At 38.2% G+C, this 20187-nt stretch overlaps 1 protein-coding gene across 1 annotated transcript in view; it reads right to left on the reverse strand.

Annotated features, from left to right (window-relative positions):
• Nucleotides 1–20187, reverse strand: part of COL4A3 (collagen type IV alpha 3 chain) — a 68099-nt gene that overhangs the window by 17833 nt on the left and 30079 nt on the right. The window contains exons 17-37 of the mRNA XM_056358455.1: nucleotides 19585–19638; nucleotides 19150–19191; nucleotides 17720–17807; nucleotides 16614–16649; nucleotides 16102–16266; nucleotides 14814–14906; nucleotides 13949–14044; nucleotides 13505–13575; nucleotides 12127–12315; nucleotides 11058–11226; nucleotides 10052–10144; nucleotides 8861–8965; nucleotides 7853–7950; nucleotides 6323–6473; nucleotides 6078–6191; nucleotides 5140–5307; nucleotides 3944–4033; nucleotides 3232–3366; nucleotides 2398–2496; nucleotides 757–846; nucleotides 243–382 (exon numbers count right to left, since the gene is read on the reverse strand). Of these exons, the coding sequence (XP_056214430.1) occupies nucleotides 243–382; nucleotides 757–846; nucleotides 2398–2496; nucleotides 3232–3366; nucleotides 3944–4033; nucleotides 5140–5307; nucleotides 6078–6191; nucleotides 6323–6473; nucleotides 7853–7950; nucleotides 8861–8965; nucleotides 10052–10144; nucleotides 11058–11226; nucleotides 12127–12315; nucleotides 13505–13575; nucleotides 13949–14044; nucleotides 14814–14906; nucleotides 16102–16266; nucleotides 16614–16649; nucleotides 17720–17807; nucleotides 19150–19191; nucleotides 19585–19638 (2286 nt within the window). The remainder of the gene's footprint in view (nucleotides 1–242; nucleotides 383–756; nucleotides 847–2397; nucleotides 2497–3231; nucleotides 3367–3943; nucleotides 4034–5139; nucleotides 5308–6077; nucleotides 6192–6322; nucleotides 6474–7852; nucleotides 7951–8860; nucleotides 8966–10051; nucleotides 10145–11057; nucleotides 11227–12126; nucleotides 12316–13504; nucleotides 13576–13948; nucleotides 14045–14813; nucleotides 14907–16101; nucleotides 16267–16613; nucleotides 16650–17719; nucleotides 17808–19149; nucleotides 19192–19584; nucleotides 19639–20187) is intronic.

The following is a 20187-nucleotide window of genomic DNA, read 5'->3' on the forward strand; positions in this document are numbered from 1 at the left end:
AGAAACAAAGTTATTTCCAAGATGTTCCATCTTTACAAATAAATTCTTGAACCAAGAGAAAAATGAAAAATAATGAACTCAAAAACTTGTCCTGAGTACACAACAGAATTTTCATACTTCTGATCACTAGCCAATCATCTACTTCTGCAAACTCTGCAGCTCTTGCTTACACTTTGTTCTGTTTTTATAGTCAAAGTCTCTGCTTATTGCCTAATATGACAATGTTTCCAGTGTCTTCATACCTTTGGACCAGGTTCTCCTGGAGGCCCGGCAGATGGGTACCCAGGATCTCCTTTGTCACCTGGAAAGCCACCATAGCCCGGTGGACCAGGGTCACCTGATGGTCCTGGAAAGCCTGGAGATCCTTTCTGTCCTTTTGGACCTGGAAAAATAAAGATACCGATACCATTCTTAAAAGGAATATAATTGTATACCGCACCTTCTGTTTTGTGAACTACTGCTTGTATATTCATTCTTCATTAAAGATTAATTTATACAGCCAGTGATTTATTTCTAAACACATTAAAAAGAATACATGTAACCATATACAAACTAAAGAAGTTATATTTCATTTAGAGAGAGAGAGAACTGCATTGTGCAAGTCAAGCAAATGCTGTGGTGCTAAAAAGCCTATAGGTAATGCAAAGAATAAATCCCAGTCTAAGTATTGTGTAGTGCGCTTATAGTAACTGCTCAGATCTGTGCAAATTTCTATACAGCTCTATGAATTTGTAATATGGCTTGACAGAAAATGACCTGGAATTCCCATGTCCCCTTTGTTTCCTGGTGCACCTGGGAATCCTTGTCCTCCAGGCATCCCTGGAAGACCCATAAATCCTTTGACACCTGCAAGGTGAAGAAATAAGTGTCATCTTCACATGTTTGCTCTAGACACTAGCCGGCTGGTAGATCTGTCATGAACACAGAACCCTCTACTGAACACCATGTCATGGTATCTTATTATTTTATAAATAAACATGCAGCCTCTTGCCCCAGACACAGCTAAAGTTATCATTATTGTTGTCAGAAAGTCAAGGAAATAAAAAGCATCTTATGTATCAACATTAAAATTAAAATTTGTGACTACAGCACTTAGGGGCAGCAATGGAAACATACTTTTGCGAATTTTGATCAAGATCATGAATTTGTATTCACGCACTGGACTCTCCTATCATTGTCTCCCTGAGTTCACTCTGGTTTCTGGGCATTTCACAATCACATTATTACTTACTTATTATGCGCTTCTTACAACTAGTATACCCACGAGCTTTTTCTTATATGGCTCAGGCACTTTTCCCCCTACTCACTTATCTTTAGCTTAATTTAGCTAAATTAGCATTCAGTTTAATGACTACAAGATCTAGTTGCATCTAGAACGTCCAGATGTCTACATTTTAGGGTATTAGCAATGCTTGAACATGTAGACAGGTGAAGTCTTATTTGCTTCCATAAAAAGTTAGGGAGTAGTGGAGCATTTGCAGCTTTTTTTGTGACTGGCTACCTAGCAATGACTATCCTTTATAGTCATTGCTAGGTATGACATAAATATGGATATGATGACATAAAGCATGGATAATTGCCATCACGAGAAGAGCAATTTTGATTATAAGTTTAATGTTATTTCTAATTGTCACCCTTTTAATGTATTTAATTATAGCGTCATACAGTTTTCTAGAAAGAAGTTATCTTGAAGAATCAAAACCACAGAATAGAGAGAAGTAAAGATGTTTTATTAACATCAATTTGAAAAAAAGCAGATGCATCGTCTCACTCGAGGTTCAACATGTATCATTATGTATGAGGTTAAGGTAATGGCAGAGCAAAACTTTGTGAAATATCTTAGGAAATGTCTTAGGTAGGTTTATAATTTATGCAGGTATTTTTAAAGTCTGCTTTTCACTGAAGATCTGGTAACTTTCAAAATACAAGCCAAACATGCAGGCTTTGAAAGGGGTAATAAAATTAATCTGGAATAAAAAAAGCTTCTGAAACATTTTTGTGCACAATTGTAATGGTCATATTTTAGAATTCTTACTTCTTTTTTTAACAAAACAGAATTCAGACTTTACTTTTATAGACACCAATTTTTATTCAGTGGCCTCATCAGCTTTTAGATTTTGAAGTTATTATTATTCAGGACTTAATATTATGTTCTATTTATCACCCCAAACAATATTCTGTATTTAGAAAGAAACAAAGAACCATTTGGTGGCAGCTGCTATGACTTTCAAATAACAGCTTTTGAAATTGCTCAGTTTCAGAATTCTCAGAAAAGCTTCAGGGTTAATGCAGAGAATGTAGTGCTGCTGCTGGAGCTGAATTTATGTGCTAGCACTGAGGTAATATTATCTCTGCTCTCCACACTATACAGTAATTTTCAATATACATATTCCATACCTGGTAGACCAGGTATTCCTTCAGACCCATCAAGACCTGGAGGACCTTGCACACCACCATCTCCTTTTTCTCCTCTTAGACCCATTCTTCCTTGAACTCCTAAAACAAAGTTTCATTTTAAAAAGTATTATGAAACAACATCTTAGAATAGATGTTTTATATGAAGTTACAAGTTTTATGTAGTTCGAAGTTTTATAACTCTTAAAGCTAATGAAGCAGAATTGGAGCATAGGATTTTCACTGAACACATATAAGCAAGACACAAGCTCACAGTTAGTGCCTTGTCTTTTTATCATACAGAGACAAAAGGAGGTTTCTGAATGTTTCCATAGGAAAACGTCACACACAAATCCAGGTAGCATTAGTTAAGTATGTACAACTCCCGTACACAGAGTCTATATTAATATTGGAAACAAAGGAATTCTTCTGACAGTCAAGGATTTCCGAGCAGGCTCAATTTCTTTGTAATCCAGCATCCAGTTGTTAAGTGCACCCATTTCTGCGCTCACAGGCTACTAAATGTGTAAATCCACAAATGTATAGCATATATGTATATAAGCCTTCTAGTACTACTGACATACTGTTACTGGTTTAACACTACAGTAAGAGGTTTCTTAAGGCATATGGACTTGTTACAATGAAAATAAATATTCAGTGTAATATCTAACTAACCCATAAATAAAGACAATTACAGTATTCAGCAATAATTACTTGAAAGCCATGTGAATACTCTCAGTAGTAAAGTCAGTTTCTTCCATGCTTTAGAGTCCACTAGAACTGCAACACAGGTGACAACCCTAACTAGTTTTTAATGACAGAACAATGAATGCATACCTTTTAAGCCTCGTTCTCCTTTACTCCCAACACCAACCAAGGTCTCGGATGGTCCAGGAAAACCTTTATCACCTGGTTCGCCTTTTGCTCCAAGAAACCCTTTTCTTCCCTTTAGTCCTGGGAAGCCAGGAGAACCTGCAAGAAAATATACTGACATTTTCTGATGAAACCTGACTAGACGATAGCATAAGGGAAGCAATGAAACTTCTGTCTTAAAGGACAACTACATATGTAAATATACATTCCAAATCAGCAATCTAAAGTAGCTTCTTGATTACTTTGAATCATCAATAAAACATCTATGAGCATAAGATTACGGCAAGAGACTGTAATTATTTCTTATACTCAATATATGTATAATCTTATATTTGTTGAATAGATATAATGATATTGGGAACATGAATGGGATGGAAAAAATAGAGCAAAAAAGCTCTGTACTCTGTATTTAGCAAACTGCCAGCCACTTGCACAAATGCTAATAAAACAGGGAAGGTGGCAATTCAAAACTGCTAAAAAAATTAATTAAATAATGTTGTCATTCAGTCTGTAGACTGCACATATACAGAAGCCAAATTACCAAGACTCAAAGAAATTCATGCATGACACATACTCAGGAGTGATAACATACATCAGGATGGATCTCAGGACTAACTTCAGCATGGAATTTCCTATATTCTAAGTAATAATGATGGCAGATACTATGGCCACTTGCCTCTGATACCCGCATAGCCTGGTCTTCCAATCATGCCAGGGGGTCCAGGAAATCCCAACAGGCCCATTATACCTGGTTCTCCCCTTGAGCCTGTAGAAATAAAACAGTATGAACATATTCATTTGTATTTGATCAGCAAAACAGAACATTATTTCAGAAAACTACGCATGCCTGTCATTTAAGCGTTTAATTGCTCATTTTATTTTTTCTCCATTTCTATAACACACTGTCCAAGCCAGTTTTCCAGTCTTTAACCACAGGAACAGCATTTACACACACAGTAATCCCCAAACTACCTAGATTAGTAGATGCAACTGCTTCTATCAATGAATGAAGCAACTGACAGTGAGGATAATGTATCCAAGATACCCACACAGGGATGGGTGACCTGTCATGGGATGTATGGGAAAGACATTCCTTTCTGGCTGAGGAACTGAAGGCCAGCTGGGACATGATAACTCCCCTCAAATGACATCAGAAGCCTAGGTTTGCCTGAGTCAAGTGCTACATGTTTATCATTAGTTTTATAGGCTGTACACATAAAAAGGTATGTACCATCTCCTTCCTACAGGATAATGAAGGATTTAACAGTAATGAAAAAAAATCTTTGTTAGAGATAAGAAACATTACACAACTGATATATTTTATTCTACAAATCAAATTTGAACACATTTCTGAAAAACCAACAAACAAACAAACAACCTACAGGGATTACCTACCTTACTTTAAGTTAGTTCTGGTTAAGGTGACAGTTTGATCTGACTCAACTCTGACAGGCTCAAGATCTGAACTTGCTTTTTAAGAAAAAGAAGATAGCATTAACAAGCTATCTGTTTGAAAAGGGATGCTGAGTAAGAGCTAAACACCCACACTTCCATTATACTTGGGAGTTGCTTTGAATATTAACTATTTCATGTCCTACTGCAAGGACATTACTGTACAAAAACCAATGTAAGGTAGCCCTCTGTTCTCAGAAGGATTATAGAAAATTCAGTACTGTGTCACGACAGCTTCAAGATGCACTCGTCATTTAGGGAATGATGATTTATTTATTTTCCACATAGATTGCAATGATATATGAAAGCTGTTGATGGAAAAAGCATTTCAGCATCTTCAATTTGGAAAAGCATGACTGACACCTTTTTGCAGAGACTGACTTAATTTCTACATCAAAACAAGTATTCGGGAATCCTTACCTGGCACACCAGAGATTCCTGGCCTTCCAGACTGTCCCTTGGGACCAGGTAATCCTGTATTTCCCTGAAGACCTGTTAATCCTGGTTCCCCAGGCTCTCCATAGCTTCCTGGGATACTCAAGCCAGGAGGACCCAGTTTTCCTTTTGAACCTTGTGAACCTCTTCCTCCTAAAGAAAAATGCATGACAGTGTAGTAAAGTACATTTGCCTGGAAAATAAACCTTCATCTCTATCTTGACATCATAAGCATGAAACTTCTTAAACTCTGCCTGTTTGAGGGCTAAACATTAGATCTGTACACAACATACATACATTTTTTAAGGGGGGGGGCAGGAATGAGAGTAGACAATTCTGTTCTTTCTCAGAAAAAGAAAAACTCAAGTGTGAAAAGCCCACCAATTCTGCATTCATTCTTGGGAGTGGGTTGTGTGTCGGTTGGTGGGGGCAATTCATTTGAAATCATATATGAGATCCTTCAGGAGGAGGACTGTGCTGAGTACCTGAGTGTGTTTCTTTTGGAACAAAAACCATAGGCAGTATATGCAGGTACTTTTAAGACACTAAATCAGTCTTCTACCTAGCTGAGCTCTTCCTCTGTTTTGTTTCTTTATCAATTGCATTGTGCCAAGGAATGTAAGTTCAGCCCCATACAGAAGATATGACTGAAATATCCTTTTGCCTGCAGAATTTGGGCCAGTTTGTGATTTCTCTTTACTGTACAATGGAATTTGATTCTTAATCCATCTTAATCAGTGCATATGTTTCTTCTCATCAGCAGAAAGTACACTTTTTAAATGGGCTTACATTTTCTCGCATACTATCCTATCCTACAACCAATATGCAGAAATAACTTCAGCTCCCTCAGGCCACTGGAAGGCAGCAACAAAAAACCCCAGACCCACTGAGCAAAATGGCACATTGGATTCAGAAAGTTCTACCTGGTGGGCCTGTAGCTCCCTGGCCACCTGGCAAACCTGGCAGGCCAATAAGACATTCAGCAGGTTTCCCTGGAAAACCTGGGTCTCCAGGAACTCCAGGTGAGCCACGATCTCCTAAAAGAAAGGAGACTGGATTCAGAATGATTGAAGTAGAAGTTTCAAACTTTGAGTGAGCACTGTTTGACTTTGCTTCCTTTTCCTTAAAATAACTTGCTGTTCTTCATGAGCTTGTTTGACAACAGTACCTCTTAGACCATCATCACCATCATGTCCAGCATGCCCTGGTAGGCCTGGAAGTCCTGGAAATCCAGTATCACCTTTTGAGCCAGGAATGCCACGACCTCCTGGTGAACCCAGTCTACCTGGCTCTCCAGGAATAACCATGCCTGGGTCACCCTGCAACACAGAGAGAAATGTAAACAATCCACTACATGTTACAAACCTGCCAAAATATTTTTCTCCACTATGTGATCAATTCACTTCTTCTATTACGGTAATTTTCTCCATTCTCTGGGGATCTTTCACATTATAATTTTTAATGGCTCCAGTTCAGCTGGATGTTCCTTAGTGACCAACTACCAGTTTCACACCAGAGGAGTAATTTGTCTGGACAGCTTTTGAACCCTTGTCTCCTAACCCTAAGAAACTGCAAGACACTTCCCTCCATTTGGCCTTCATGCATTGTGGTGCTTGCTGTTGCTATGAAAAGCTTTGGACCTGTATCTGAAAATTTGGTTGATGTTTGTGCAAATACAACTTTTCCTTTAATTTTATATGAAAGTCATACTTTCATCAAAATATTTATTTAAATATTCAAGGTCAGCATCCAGATATGTCTTGGAGTATTCAAAGTCAGTTATTGCTTTTTTTTTAAATCATTCTTCTGAACATTGTTTTCCATGAAGACGGGTTTTATCACAAATGTCCCATTTGCCTGAATGGAAAGTCTGAACTAAGTTTTTTTTTGACCAACTGAACTGCTGATTTGTTCGAGTAGTCCTTTGAGTACCAGCAAATCAGTATGTTCATAAAGCAGGTCAATAGAGATGAGCTTATATCAGTCACTGATAACATACTCGGACCAAAGGCCACACCACATCCAGCTCTTCTGGGGCATCAAACACAGATTAGTAACAGCAACAACAAAAAAATTCACAGCCTCAAACCTCACACTTTGTCATGTCAAAAAACACACAAAAGAATGACATGTGAGCACACAAAAAAATAAATGCCACTTTTTCAAAACATTTATGTTATTTTTGTTCAAATTTGAATCCTGATTACATAGTCAAGAATCTACATTTATGTATGCCATCAGTAGATTAGCTTCTGTTAATACTGTACCACTCTTGCTGATTACCTCCAACATAATTCCTTTATGCTTCAATTCAACAGAGCACTTGCTTAAATTAAATGCATACTTAGTCTTCGCTGACCTCCATCAAATATGTGCTTAATTGCAATTTCTGAATAGCCATCTTTTCAGAAGCTGTGGATTTATTTTTTTGCTGTAAGCAACACGATATCCTCCTTGTGCTCTGATAAGTGAAGTACCAAACCATCCAAACACTTGGAGTTCTGAAATCTGGATCTGAATTTAAAATTTTGACTTTACCTACCTCCTTTTTATATAAAGAAATTAATTTCATAGTTTGTGCAACACTGGTCAGGAAATACAGAAACTCATATTCCTCACATTTCTTAATTTATTTGCTCAGTGTCACATTTAACGAATGGGACCTATGGAAAAGTCTGTGCTGTATTTCTAACCAAACCTTTTCTCCTGGTTGTCCCAGGTTTCCAGCTCGGCCTGGATCTCCAATCTTTCCTTCACAACCTGGTGACCCTCTGCTTCCTGCAAGTCCTTTATCGCCTGTAAAAGGAATTAAATGGCAGTACAGATGCTATGGTTATCACCTCATTTTACAAATGGGTATTTGTATGGATGCAGTTATGAGCCTCTGACACTAAAGTAGCTTACATGAGCTGAAGACAGCATCTTGATTTCAGAGCTGATGTGACACACTGCATCTTGTTCCTTACATATTCCCTCAATGTTGACTGTAACACTGCTTAGTTACTTTCTTCAAATCAGTTATTTAACATGGGATTTTTTAATTTTTTTTAATTTTTTTTTTTTCAAGTGAAGCTATTCTAATGTCAGTTACCTACTGTTTTATTTAACAAGCAGCTTGGTAGTAGCTTTAGTATCAGAGCTTTTTTTTCTCCTCCCTATCCTGACAATATTATGAGAATTTTTTAGTATTTCTAGTGTCCAAAGTGGCGCATGACTTAGCATGAGGAATGGCCAAATTCGCAGTATTAAAAAAGCTTCCTACTACATGCACATTAGAGCAGGTATTGCATTGTATGTAACCAAAATTGATTAAAAATGATGTCCCAACACTAAAAAAGGTCTGTTTCTGTAACACATGAGAACCCATCTGAAGTAAGTATGGCACTCAGACAAGCTGCACCTGTTTTGGCAGTATTCCAGGAAGCATCAATGTCTTTTAAAATATTTTCCTACTAGCAGCTTTAATACTTGATTCTCTGAAATACTTTGAAGTGCTTCAAACTTGCAATTTATAAGCCCTTAAGGCAGTAAATTACAAGACTGCTAAAAACACTTGCCTGTCTAACATTCACCGTTATTTTTTTTCACTTTGATTGTTTTTGATGTGGACTTAAAAAAAAAAATGTAGATTGGGGGAGTGTTGCTTTTTTTTTTTTTTAGGAAAAAAAAAAAAAAAAAAAAAAGATGATCAAAAAGAGTATTTTACCTTTTGGACCTGGGATTCCAGGAAACCCAAGTCCTGGAAAGCCTGTGTCACCTGTTGGCCCTGGTTGTCCTGAATCACCTGGCTGACCTCTTGCTCCAACGGTACCTGTAAAAAGAAATTAAGTAAACTGTGATGTATCTTACCAAAGAACATCAAATGGTAAGATTGAGTGGTTTATAGTTTATTAATTAGAACTTAGACACTATTCTCCTTCACAGCAGGTTTTCACAGTTAAAATCCTAATTGTGTTCACAGTATCAAAGCAGGCATGAGTCTGTACGTTAATTTTTTGTGCAATTTGCCCAAATGCCAGGCTTCTAGGAACAACTATGTGCAGATACAAATCTTCCTCTTGTTGAGAAGATAAAATCATACATTATAGGGGTAAGGCTCGGAACAGAAGCAAGTATAAGAACAAATCTACCATAAAGCTGCCAAGAAATTTGCTTGCACTATTCAGGGTAGCTTTAAGGACTATTGTTCTACAAAACCAAAGCAGAGATGCCTTATGGTTAGCCTCAATGTCACTTATTGTCCTTCAGTGCATTCAAAAATTCTGCAAAGTTTAACACACCAGAAAGCAAAAAAATCCCACCTAGAACCAAAGCCCAAAACCCAACAAAAAAGGAAACTGATCTTAATATCTTAGAACAATGGTTAGTAATTCATGTCAAAAACGAACAAGGAAACTTAGTAATACAGTTACATTTTTGACTGTGCCCCTGCAAAGCATGAGAAGGACCAAGGGCTTCAAGAAGATAAAGAATGCTTTAAAAGAATGCTTTAACCTAATTTTGTTCCTTCTGTTTTGGAAGTTGCAGCAGTCCCAGCATAATGCAGGATATGCTTTTGTCAAAATTACATCAGAAGTGCCTTTCTGGATATACAAGCTGCAGCATATGCATCAGATGTTTCTGGTTCTTGGAGGAACAAAGTCATAGCAGAGGACTGCTCGGAATCTCCGCCATACTGCACACGATGGACATGGCCCTGTGTGCCCTTCCTGTTCACATCCACTTCTCCTAGTTTACTTGAAAGGGAATTTTACAGCTAATTCCATAGTTTCTGCATCGCAGAAATCCTTTTTATAATTATTTCAAAGTAATCCAACAGTTTTATCTGGCCAGAGCTGGGAGAAAAATCCCGATCAGATTATCTCTGATTTATTTTATTTATTGCAGATGTACTCACCAGGCACTCCTGGGGGTCCAGGTAAACCATCTGGTCCTTGAGGTCCTGGCAATGCAGGTAATGGAGTTATCCTACCGGTCTCTCCTTTCAGACCTTAAAAAAACCAAACCATAATCAAGGATTACAAAGGTTTATAGTTTGGCAATATGTAATCTTAAGCATTTTAAAATACCAGCGACCAATCTACTTGGTTAAAAACGCAGTCTTTTACAGTTTCCATATTTATGAAACTCCACAGACTTTGAAAAGCCTTCAGATTTTGGCTTCATAAAGCAAAAGAATTTTATTGACACCAAGACAATCTGCAGTTATCTTCTCAGCCCTCCTGAAGTCTAGTGGAGACCCAGAAAAGGAAGCACAAAGTCAGCAGGAAAATGACACAGTTGAGAAATGCTTAGCCTTCGACTCCGTTTTGTAAAGATTTAATGGGTATTCTCTTTAAGAAACCTTGACTATACCTGCCATACAACTTTGAGCTCTTCCAGTTTATGCTTGCCTATAAATATATATATACTGGCTATGTTTTCAGCACTCAAAAATTATTAGGTCCTTCATATTTTCCCCTGATGACTTATCTCACACTGATGACAACAGGATGTGTGTATTTTAAGGATATGCCCTGCCCCCCCTCCTCCCCCATGATGAGAACAGTCAAGCACTGGAACAGGTTGCCCAGAGATGACGTGCTGTCTTTGTTCTTGGAGGTTTTCAAGGCCTAATTGGGTAATGCTTTCAGTAACTTGCTCTGATCTTATAACTGACCCCACTCTGAGCAGGCCTTTGGACTAAAGACCTCATAGGATCCCTTCCAACCTCAATTAGTTTATGACTCTAAGACTTTTGTTCTCATCTCCAGCGGGACCGAAGTTGGAGTAACGCTGCAGAAATCTCATTGCAAGAAGAACAGAAAAACTTCCTATGTTTCATGAATTGCCTTTGACTTCAATCTATATCTGCAATTTCAATCAAGTAGTCTTTAAAATAGACAAAGCAGAAAGTTACAAACCAGTTTCTCCAGGTAATCCAGGTGGACCAGGTATTCCTTTAGAGCCTTTGAAACCTTTTACTCCTTGTGGTCCATATCCTGGCAGTCCAGGAAGCCCCATCTCTCCAGGAAGACCAAAACTGCCAGGCAATCCAGGTAGTCCTCTATCTCCTTTTGAACCAGCCAATCCCTATGAAAGATTACACGTGTGTGTACCAAGCATTACTTGCTTTCCACACCAGCTTTCACAACAATATGCCCGATTCTCTGAGAGTTACTTTGCATTACTTTAGTAACAGAGTAGCTCTGGTAACTAAAGGAAAATTTTTCCTCTGCTTTACCTGTGATTAAAAGAATATAAATTTTAATATAAATGGTTACAAATAGAGGGCTATTAAGAGGGAAATAGTACAAATAAGTACAACAACTTAATTTTTTTTAATTGCTGTGGCACTACACTGTACACTTTTTTCCTTTTTAAAACAGGTAACGATAAAAAAAACCACTTCAGCTCTGATTGTCCTTGAATACTGTGGAGTCAGGTTCAGAGACAGTTGCATCTGAATCACTTTAATGGTTTCTCAGCCAACACAATGCAATAATAATTGTTACTTTTTGTTTCTGTTTTGTTTGAACAAAGAGCTCTGCCCTAATGATTCTAGTTTTATGGTTGGTTTTCCCAGCTTTTGTGGTTTTTCTCAGCCCTTACTGAAGATCAACTCCTAAAGACTGAACAAGAAATATTGAATGATTTCCTCTTAAGCATTGTAAGTAGTCATGAAAACTGCCTTTCTTTATTGAATCTTATTAATCATAAGAATCCAAGATAATGATCCAATATAAATATCCAAACTAACACTACAATAGACTGCCGAGGTCTTTCAGCAACGTGTACCTACACAAACCTCACCTCTCTCTGGTATTATGTAAGAATATTTACTCTTATACTTTCATGCATCTTGGTTAAACGTATTGGCTGCTATATATTCAGTTAAAGTATCTGAATAGATAAAACAGACTATTATACAAGATATAAATACCGTCTTAGGTTTTCATGAATTCTATGTTAACTGCAAACAATGATACCCACCTCTTCACCTTTATAACCCTTGGATCCTTTAGAGCCAGGTCTTCCCAGAAATCCACTTGAACCTTTTCTTCCTTTGAGTCCCCTGGACCCCGGATCTCCTCGCTCACCTTGTGGCCCTTCTGGATACACATCTCCTGGTTCACCTTTTGAGCCTTTATATCCTGGATCCCCTCTAAAACCTGGAGGTCCCTGGAACACAGTAATCAAAAGAGTTTCAGTGCTAGACATGTCAACTATTTTCAAGCTTTCTTTTTCTAAATTAAATACCCAAGCATGGTTCTCTCTATTATCTTTATTCACTGTAATGGCACACTTCAGTGAAGAGGGCTTTTCTTGTTTTGTTTGGTGGGGGTTTTCCCCCCTTTTTCTCCTGCCTTTACTCCTTTTGGCCCTGGTTATAATTTCATTTATGCTACCACGAGCAGGAATAATGCAGGATCGTTTAATGGATCAGACTGTTAGCTACCTGGTTGTGCTTTGGTGGCACAAAAAGAAGTACAAGAAAGTACCTTAAAATCTAATCAGAGATTTCTCCTCTACATAGAAATATCTCCTCAAGGACTCTGTAACTGCCAGTTGGCTCTGTTCAGAGTTAACTTTTCCTCTCCCTTCTCTCCCCCTCAGAGTACAAACCAGTTACTCTATCCCAGCCAAACCCAGTACAAACTGAAAGCACACTGGGCTCTCGTGATCTTGGATTCATGAATTCTCGGAAGCCTTATGGAAAAGCCTGTTAGCAGACTTATTCTGCATCTGTATGGCAACCACCACAATGAATATTTGTGCATAACATTTTTTAATTGGATAGTGCCAACTGTAATTTTCCATAAATAATTACTATTACAGGCACAAGTCAGAACAACCAAATGGTATGTCTGTGGCAGAAGATGTCAGCCTTCCCTCTTCATGTTTCCCAAAAGGGAATCTTCTTTGCACCCCTGAAAAGGGTATTATGAGAAGCCAGTTTCTCTGCACAGTTGGAGCTTTAGCAAGTCCTGAGTATGCTGGAAACAAGTGACGTCTGACAAAGGTCTGGGCACACAAAACTCTCTATTATGCTTTAGAGCCACTGCCATGATTATAGAATCACGCAGAGAAACAGAAGGTAACTGTAAACTACCCATACCAGGCAGGAAAAGCAGTCTAGCCACCATGAAATGCAGCATAGGGCTGCACTTCCTGCTGCACTGAGCAAAACAGGCTCCTGTAAAACTAGGTCAGCCATACCTACCTAGGCCTTCTGTGCAGATACGTTCATTACAACAGAAGGAAAACTGTTGAGATCATGCAGTATGACACTGAATGTAACACCAGCCATGAGGTTTCTCTGCAATAATTCTTGTGGGTTCTGAAAAATAATCTGAAAAACCAGTCTTACTTGAGCTCCTGGAAATCCCGGTGCTCCTGGAGAACCTGGAGGACCTTTCGGACCTGTTGTTCCTTCTCTACCTGCAAAAAAAAAGAGCATATTTTGAAAAGAAAAAGGCGAACAACATTTTGACAAGCTCCAATAACCACACCCAGCATTGAATGTTTCTGCTTGTTACATTGACTGTGTCATTACAGACTGACCTGGCTTCAGGCTGCACCCAAGCCTATTGGCATTCTGACCTCCTCTTTTTAAGGCTTGTGTTCATATTGGTGGATGGAGCGGCATCAGGCTCCCACACTCACCACAGTCTCACACACTGTGTGAGTGTGTGAGACTTGAACACAGCTAGTTCAAGGACTGCACGCTGCAGACATGCCCACACCCGATTCTCATGCTAAAAGCAAAATCACTGGCATTTCCTACTATCCTGTTAGAAACAAGATAATTTACCAGGCATGCCATCCTGGCCGTGTGGCCCAGGAGAACCAGGAAGACCAGGTATTCCCGGAATATAGATGCAATCAGTACACACGAAAGCTTCATCACCTAGAATGAAAATAATTCATCAGTTGTTCCACAGCGAGTCATTCCCAGGTTTAATAATGTGTTATGTAGTTTGTTATAGAGGATGGCCAACACTTTTTGGCCAGAGAGCGGCAGAATCACGTCTTTCATTTTATTGGAAGAACACTTCCAACACAGAACAAAATTACCTGTGGTCAGACAGTGAACCAGAACTGATTACATTTAATTGAAAATGCAGGAACATTCAGTTTAAATATCTTGATTCTTTTCAAGTCTAGTTTTAGTAAACCATTTGGATACAATAGCTCTACTGATAAGCCAAATTGTCTCAAAAGAAGAAAGGGACATAGGCTTCAAACTAACGTGGCTCCGTAACAGCCTGGGCAACTTTAATGATTAGCTAGTGGCAAAGAGATTCAGCAGCTCCTGTGGTGAAATTTGCAGGAGGAACCTTCTCTCAGAGAACAACTGTTAGTGTTGAACATAATAGAAGAATATGAAAATCCTACCAATCTGTACTAATTGTTTGTTCCAGTGAAGATCTACAACCTGCTGCGGTGCTGTACAACTAGTATGCAGCACTGGCACATGTATCTTAGCTGCCACTTTCTGTAAGGGGAGGAAGACATCTTGCCACCCCTAATGAATTTTCTTAAGTCCCTGAACTCATCACAGTTAGGAGGCTTAAGCACAGGCTTAAGAGGTAAATGACATTTAAAATTTCATGAGGATCCATGCAGATCACCAGATTGTACCATCTACTTCTGAGTGACAGTTTTCTGAAACTGACCTTTCATGCCAGTATCTCCTGGAGGTCCTGGAGGTCCTATACACCCTGGTTCTCCAGGAAGTCCTGGTAGGCCTGTTCCAAATGTTACTCTACCTGTTCAAGAAATGAGCACAGCACAATTACATAGGGAGATTATTCAGACAATTCTCTAGTAGCTAAGAGAAAAAAAAGTTGTAGGGAAGAGCTAGAGACAGTATTCTGATCCTTATGGGTCCCTTCCAACTTGAGATATTCATGATTCATTTAGAAGACAGAACTACCTGGACAAATCCAGAACACCTGTAATTGGAAGTACTTAAGGATAAATTCATCCATATTTAGGCAGACTGTTAGATCCATCTGTTTAGCCTTTAAAAAGCACAGTCCTTTCTGGGGAAAGTATTTCCATTTTATTTGAATCAGGGGAAACATAATTCTTTCTTTTAGCACAAATGGAAGGGAAACTTTTTTTTTAATCCTAGATTATTAATGCTGTTCATGTATCTTTGACAGAATTATTCTCCTGTATTTACTATTACTTTGGAAAAACAGAACATGCATCAAGCTCATCCTAAGGTAATATTTTTTGGGGATAGCTATGTTTTTCAAAGACAGAGAAAAGAGCACTACACTGGTATTGGTTCAGAAAAACTTGTGTTGCCATACCACATATAAAAGAAATACGATGCTGTTGGCACTCTTACTTAAAGAGGTATTCCTAGTCAATATGTTTTCTAGAAGTTTTATAAGCTGCTACTGCTTTATTTTAGTGCTGCCAGAACTCGAAACCTGCTCTAAGGCCCACTAAGACCTCAGAAGCATGCATGTGATTTCTCTAGCTTTCAGATTGGCCCATTCTGAATTTACTGTTACACATTTACTACAGCTTTTGGAAGAACAAATTTTAAGAACAGATTTTCTTGCATTAGTCTTTCCTGGGTTTACGTAGCAGATTTTTATAGTCACAGTTATACAAAGAGGTGAGAAATCTTTACATTGGGAAGTCATGCTATCTTCCCCACAGAATCTTATCAGTAATGGAGCACAGACCTTTGCTACATACGTGTTTCAATGAAAATCCTAACACAAAATTTCCAAAGAGAAATTATATTCACTCATATTACTCAAAATATACTCTACAAGTAACTTACCTCATATATTAGATATTGAGACAACTCTGAATTTCTTCTTTTTGATTATATATACAATACTGAATATATATACATATATATATACATGTATATGTATATATATATGTATATATCTACTATATATATATATATATATACATACAATACCGAGAACTCACCTGGTTCTCCTGGAGGACCTGGTAATCCAACAGAGCCAGGCCTGCCAGTAATACCAGGTAGTCCTGGAGGTCCTACAATACACAAGCCGGTTTGTCCTTTCTCTCCTTTTGTTCCTTTTGGTCCAGGAAATCCTGGAGGACCTCTCAAACCAGGTCTTGATACACCTAGCCGAAGAGGGAAAAGCCCAACAATGAAGTTAAAGAGGAAATGGAATTTCAAAGCAAAGAAAGCACTCAACAGGATGAGTGAGAGACAAACATACTGAATTCATCCCACAAATCTCGTTCATCTTGTAACATATTAAATAACCACAATGGAAATGTAAAGACATTTTAAAAATTATCTTTAACCTCTCTTTAAATACTTGGCCCATCAAAGCTTTGGGTGACAATTTTTTACCACTTGAAATATGTTTAAAATCATCTGAAATTACAATTGCACCGAGCTGATTCAGTATAACAGACAGGAGGAACAACCTATTTTATTGTTGGTACTGGATCATTACACATACCTGGTCTACCAGCATCTCCAGGAGGACCCGGTGGTCCTGCAAAAGCAACATGTTTAGAACTTAGTTAAAACACTGCATACTTTGCAAAGCCACTAGTCAATAATATTGACTGCCACCTTTGGGCTTCTGCATTTAAAGCTTATTTTAAGAATTTGGTTTTGCCTCAGTAAGCATCTACTACTTATGCAACTGTTGCATACTGACAATTCTCATTGAAATCTGGCAAGATATGGATGTTTACAACACGTAGGAATAGGATCCACCACATTGATCTTAGGTGGGGGTACACTCAATTGCTTGAAAATGACTTAAAAGCCTGCAAACTTGCTTCTTTTTGCCTTTATTATTTGCTTTAGTAAATATACCACCTCTTAACAATGCACTAATATCTTTGCAAGGCTCAGTTTCCCTGCTGCCATCCCTTGGAAGTATGCAAGTAGATTTATAACAACAAAGCATATTTACTGAATGCAACACAATCACTTGGATACGTAAATATTCACAAAATACAGAAGGCAAGGCCTTGCTGGATGAGTATGAGATATAGACTACAAGATGCTGCCTCAGAGTTTGGCCCACAAGTCCTTGTTATATTGTGACACAGATGTGTATTACTACAAATAATAAATCAGTACATTTTAATTTTACAGCATGGCCAAAACAAAAAAACTTGCAGATTGTTATAATTTAAGAAAGATAGGCAATAAAAATAGCATAAGACAAATCACAACAGCTCAAAAAAAAAAAGCAAGCATGACCTTTAACAGAAGACTTACAGCCCTGATGTGGTCTGCCTATGGCATATACAAATAACATGCTGATGCAGTAATCCGCTAAGGTCATGAGACAGGATGTCAGGGAGCTTAGGTGCTCAACTCAATTATCTGCACAAAGAAGTGTGCCAGCTTCATTATTTTTTAAAAGGAAATATGGCCATAAATCAAAGCCTTAGGATACATTTCAATTCTGCAATTTGATAGGAGTAACATGGAAATATTCTTGTAAGGGCAGAAGCAGGTTGCTGGCTGCTCAAAAACCTAGCTAGCAACACACCCTCTGAGTGGAAAGCTCTTGCTAAAAGAGTCTAGTTTTGATGTCCCACTCACCAGGCATGCCGCGCTGACCTCTTGGTCCTGGAGGTCCAGGGGGTCCCTCATCTCCTTTTTCACCAATTGCATTATCATAATACTCCGTCTTAAGAGAAAGATGGCAAGTATGAAGGGAAAAGCACAGTACCTCATATTGAGCATTTTGTTAGAACAATGTTATGATCTCATTCATAACTTTGATGTTGTGATACCATGAGAATTTCTAATCACACAGTATTTCCAAGCAGCCAGAAATGAAGTCATAGTTGTTATACACAGATAATACCAAGAGACCTGTACAAATAGATGAGGCTGGGATTTTGGCTAAACTCCTCGACTCCCAGAGAACTCCACTGCCTGCAGATGCAGTTACACAGGCAAGGTATAAGCTGGAGACCCAATTGTGAATATTACAGCATCATGAAATGAAAAATACTCTTGAAAGAAATCTCTAGGAATCACTTAGTTTATTCCACTGCCTCAAAGCAGCACCACCTCTGTCTAGACTACTCTTCTAAATAATAATAATGAAACCAGACAAAAATCAACCACTTAAATCACACATGCATTAAAAAGTCATTCCTATAAAAAGTAATATTCAATTTATTGAAGTTTAGTATCATGACGTTTCAAAGTTTCTACAAGTTATAGACAAAAATCAAAAGGCAATTTGCAGTACCTTTTTTTTTTTTTTTTTTTTTTTTTTTTTTTTTTTTTTTACAACTACAAATTTTTGCTCTTTTCTGGATTAATTTGCATGGGCATCATTAGTGGCAAATCAGTATTATTATAATTCCTGTGCCTTCATATACAAATATCACACTGAAATTTAAACTACCTACTAATGCACCAAATTTAAAATTAATAAAAAACTGCTTAAAATTCAGAATTTTTATGTTTCTCCTCTAGATTTTTTGAAAAAAAGTGGGGTTTTAGTACTCTGACAATATTACAAATGATTCAGCTTATTATAAAATTATTTCTTTTGAACAATTTGGGCAGAAGGTTTCCATTAAGTGTGCACGGGGCATTTAAGAAAGCCACTAGCGAGACAGCATGACTAGACAAAGAAATTGTACTCGCAGCATCTCTTGCTTTCTTTAAAAGGTCTTCTTCGGATTTTAAAAATAACATCACCTATTCTGGAACTGGTTAGAGATTGGTTTAAAAATCAACTCCTGTGAATTTTTGTAACTGCTCTGTGACAGTCCAGACTTCTGCTAAAATTGCTAGAACTGAGTGAGGTCTAACCAGGCCCTCATCATGTATCCAACTCCACATGAAGGAAGATGCCATCTCTGTGAGACTCCCAGCAACATCAGTACGTCAAGAAAGCTATGCCTCTATTAGCATCAAGGGACATCTGTTATTGCCTCATACAGCCAGTTCGGCTTATTTTTATTCTAATGGTTTATAAAAAAGATATAATGAAGATAGTTTACACTTACTTGACCAGAAGCTCCAGGTGGACCTTTCATCCCTTTCATCCCCTTCATCAAAGGACAGAGATGGGTTTATTTATTAAAACAATACATTACATGAAATTTGGTACCCACTGTTACTTCCGTACATTGCTTATAACATTAAATGAAAACTTCTGCTCCTGACCAGTCCTTCACCAACCCTGTCTCTGTTCCTTACACCACTGTTCAGCCACATACACCAAAAACTACAGGAAAACATCAGCAGGCATAGATGGACACCAGTTCAGACACGTGATCTATTTCAGCTGATCCATTCCCTATTCCATGATATCATGACTTGTCATCTGTTAGGTAAATTAAAACATATTGTATACACAGTGATAAATAAAACAAAATAATAACCCCAAAACATATCTTATTCTCACCCTCAAAAGCAACAACAAAACCATTAGACAATACCTTAGCTCCTTGCCTTCCAGCCAGTCCTGGTTCGCCCTGTTCCCCCTTTTGTCCCTGCAGGTGACAGCACACAATTTTATGAGGATTAATCTCTTAGCACTGTCATCAGTAAGATTTAAAATGGAAAGTTTTCATCTTTCATGGTGATGGCAAGGTGAATGTGACTTACTCAAGGGAAGAAATCTCAGGGAAAGACTGCATTTGGGGTACATTTCCATATTGGTGGCAAATATTGCATGTCTTTTATCCAAACCTGGCTTTGTAATGGCACACTCCATCAATCCCCAGGTGGAGCTGCTCTGGGTAACACAAGTGTAGGAGGTTCTGGTTTGTTCTCCCTCTGCAAACTACTATTTCTGAAAGGGGAGAAACTGAACACAATGTGAGACACTCACATTCACAGCTCCCTCTCCCAGAACTTGGCCAGTCTGCATGACGGTGCTGATCTCAACAGGTGTCAGCAAGACCAGGAGGGAAAACAGTGCTGACTGCTCCTAAGGCTTTCTGCAAGTGCATACATGCCAGGAAAAGGGGCTTCTCAAAGGCTTACGCAGTTGAATGCACTGTTAGTTAGTAAAGTTGAAATATGAACAGAGCAATATC

The sequence above is a fragment of the Falco biarmicus genome, chromosome 13 (assembly GCF_023638135.1).
Source record: "Falco biarmicus isolate bFalBia1 chromosome 13, bFalBia1.pri, whole genome shotgun sequence".
NCBI lineage: Eukaryota > Metazoa > Chordata > Aves > Falconiformes > Falconidae > Falco > Falco biarmicus.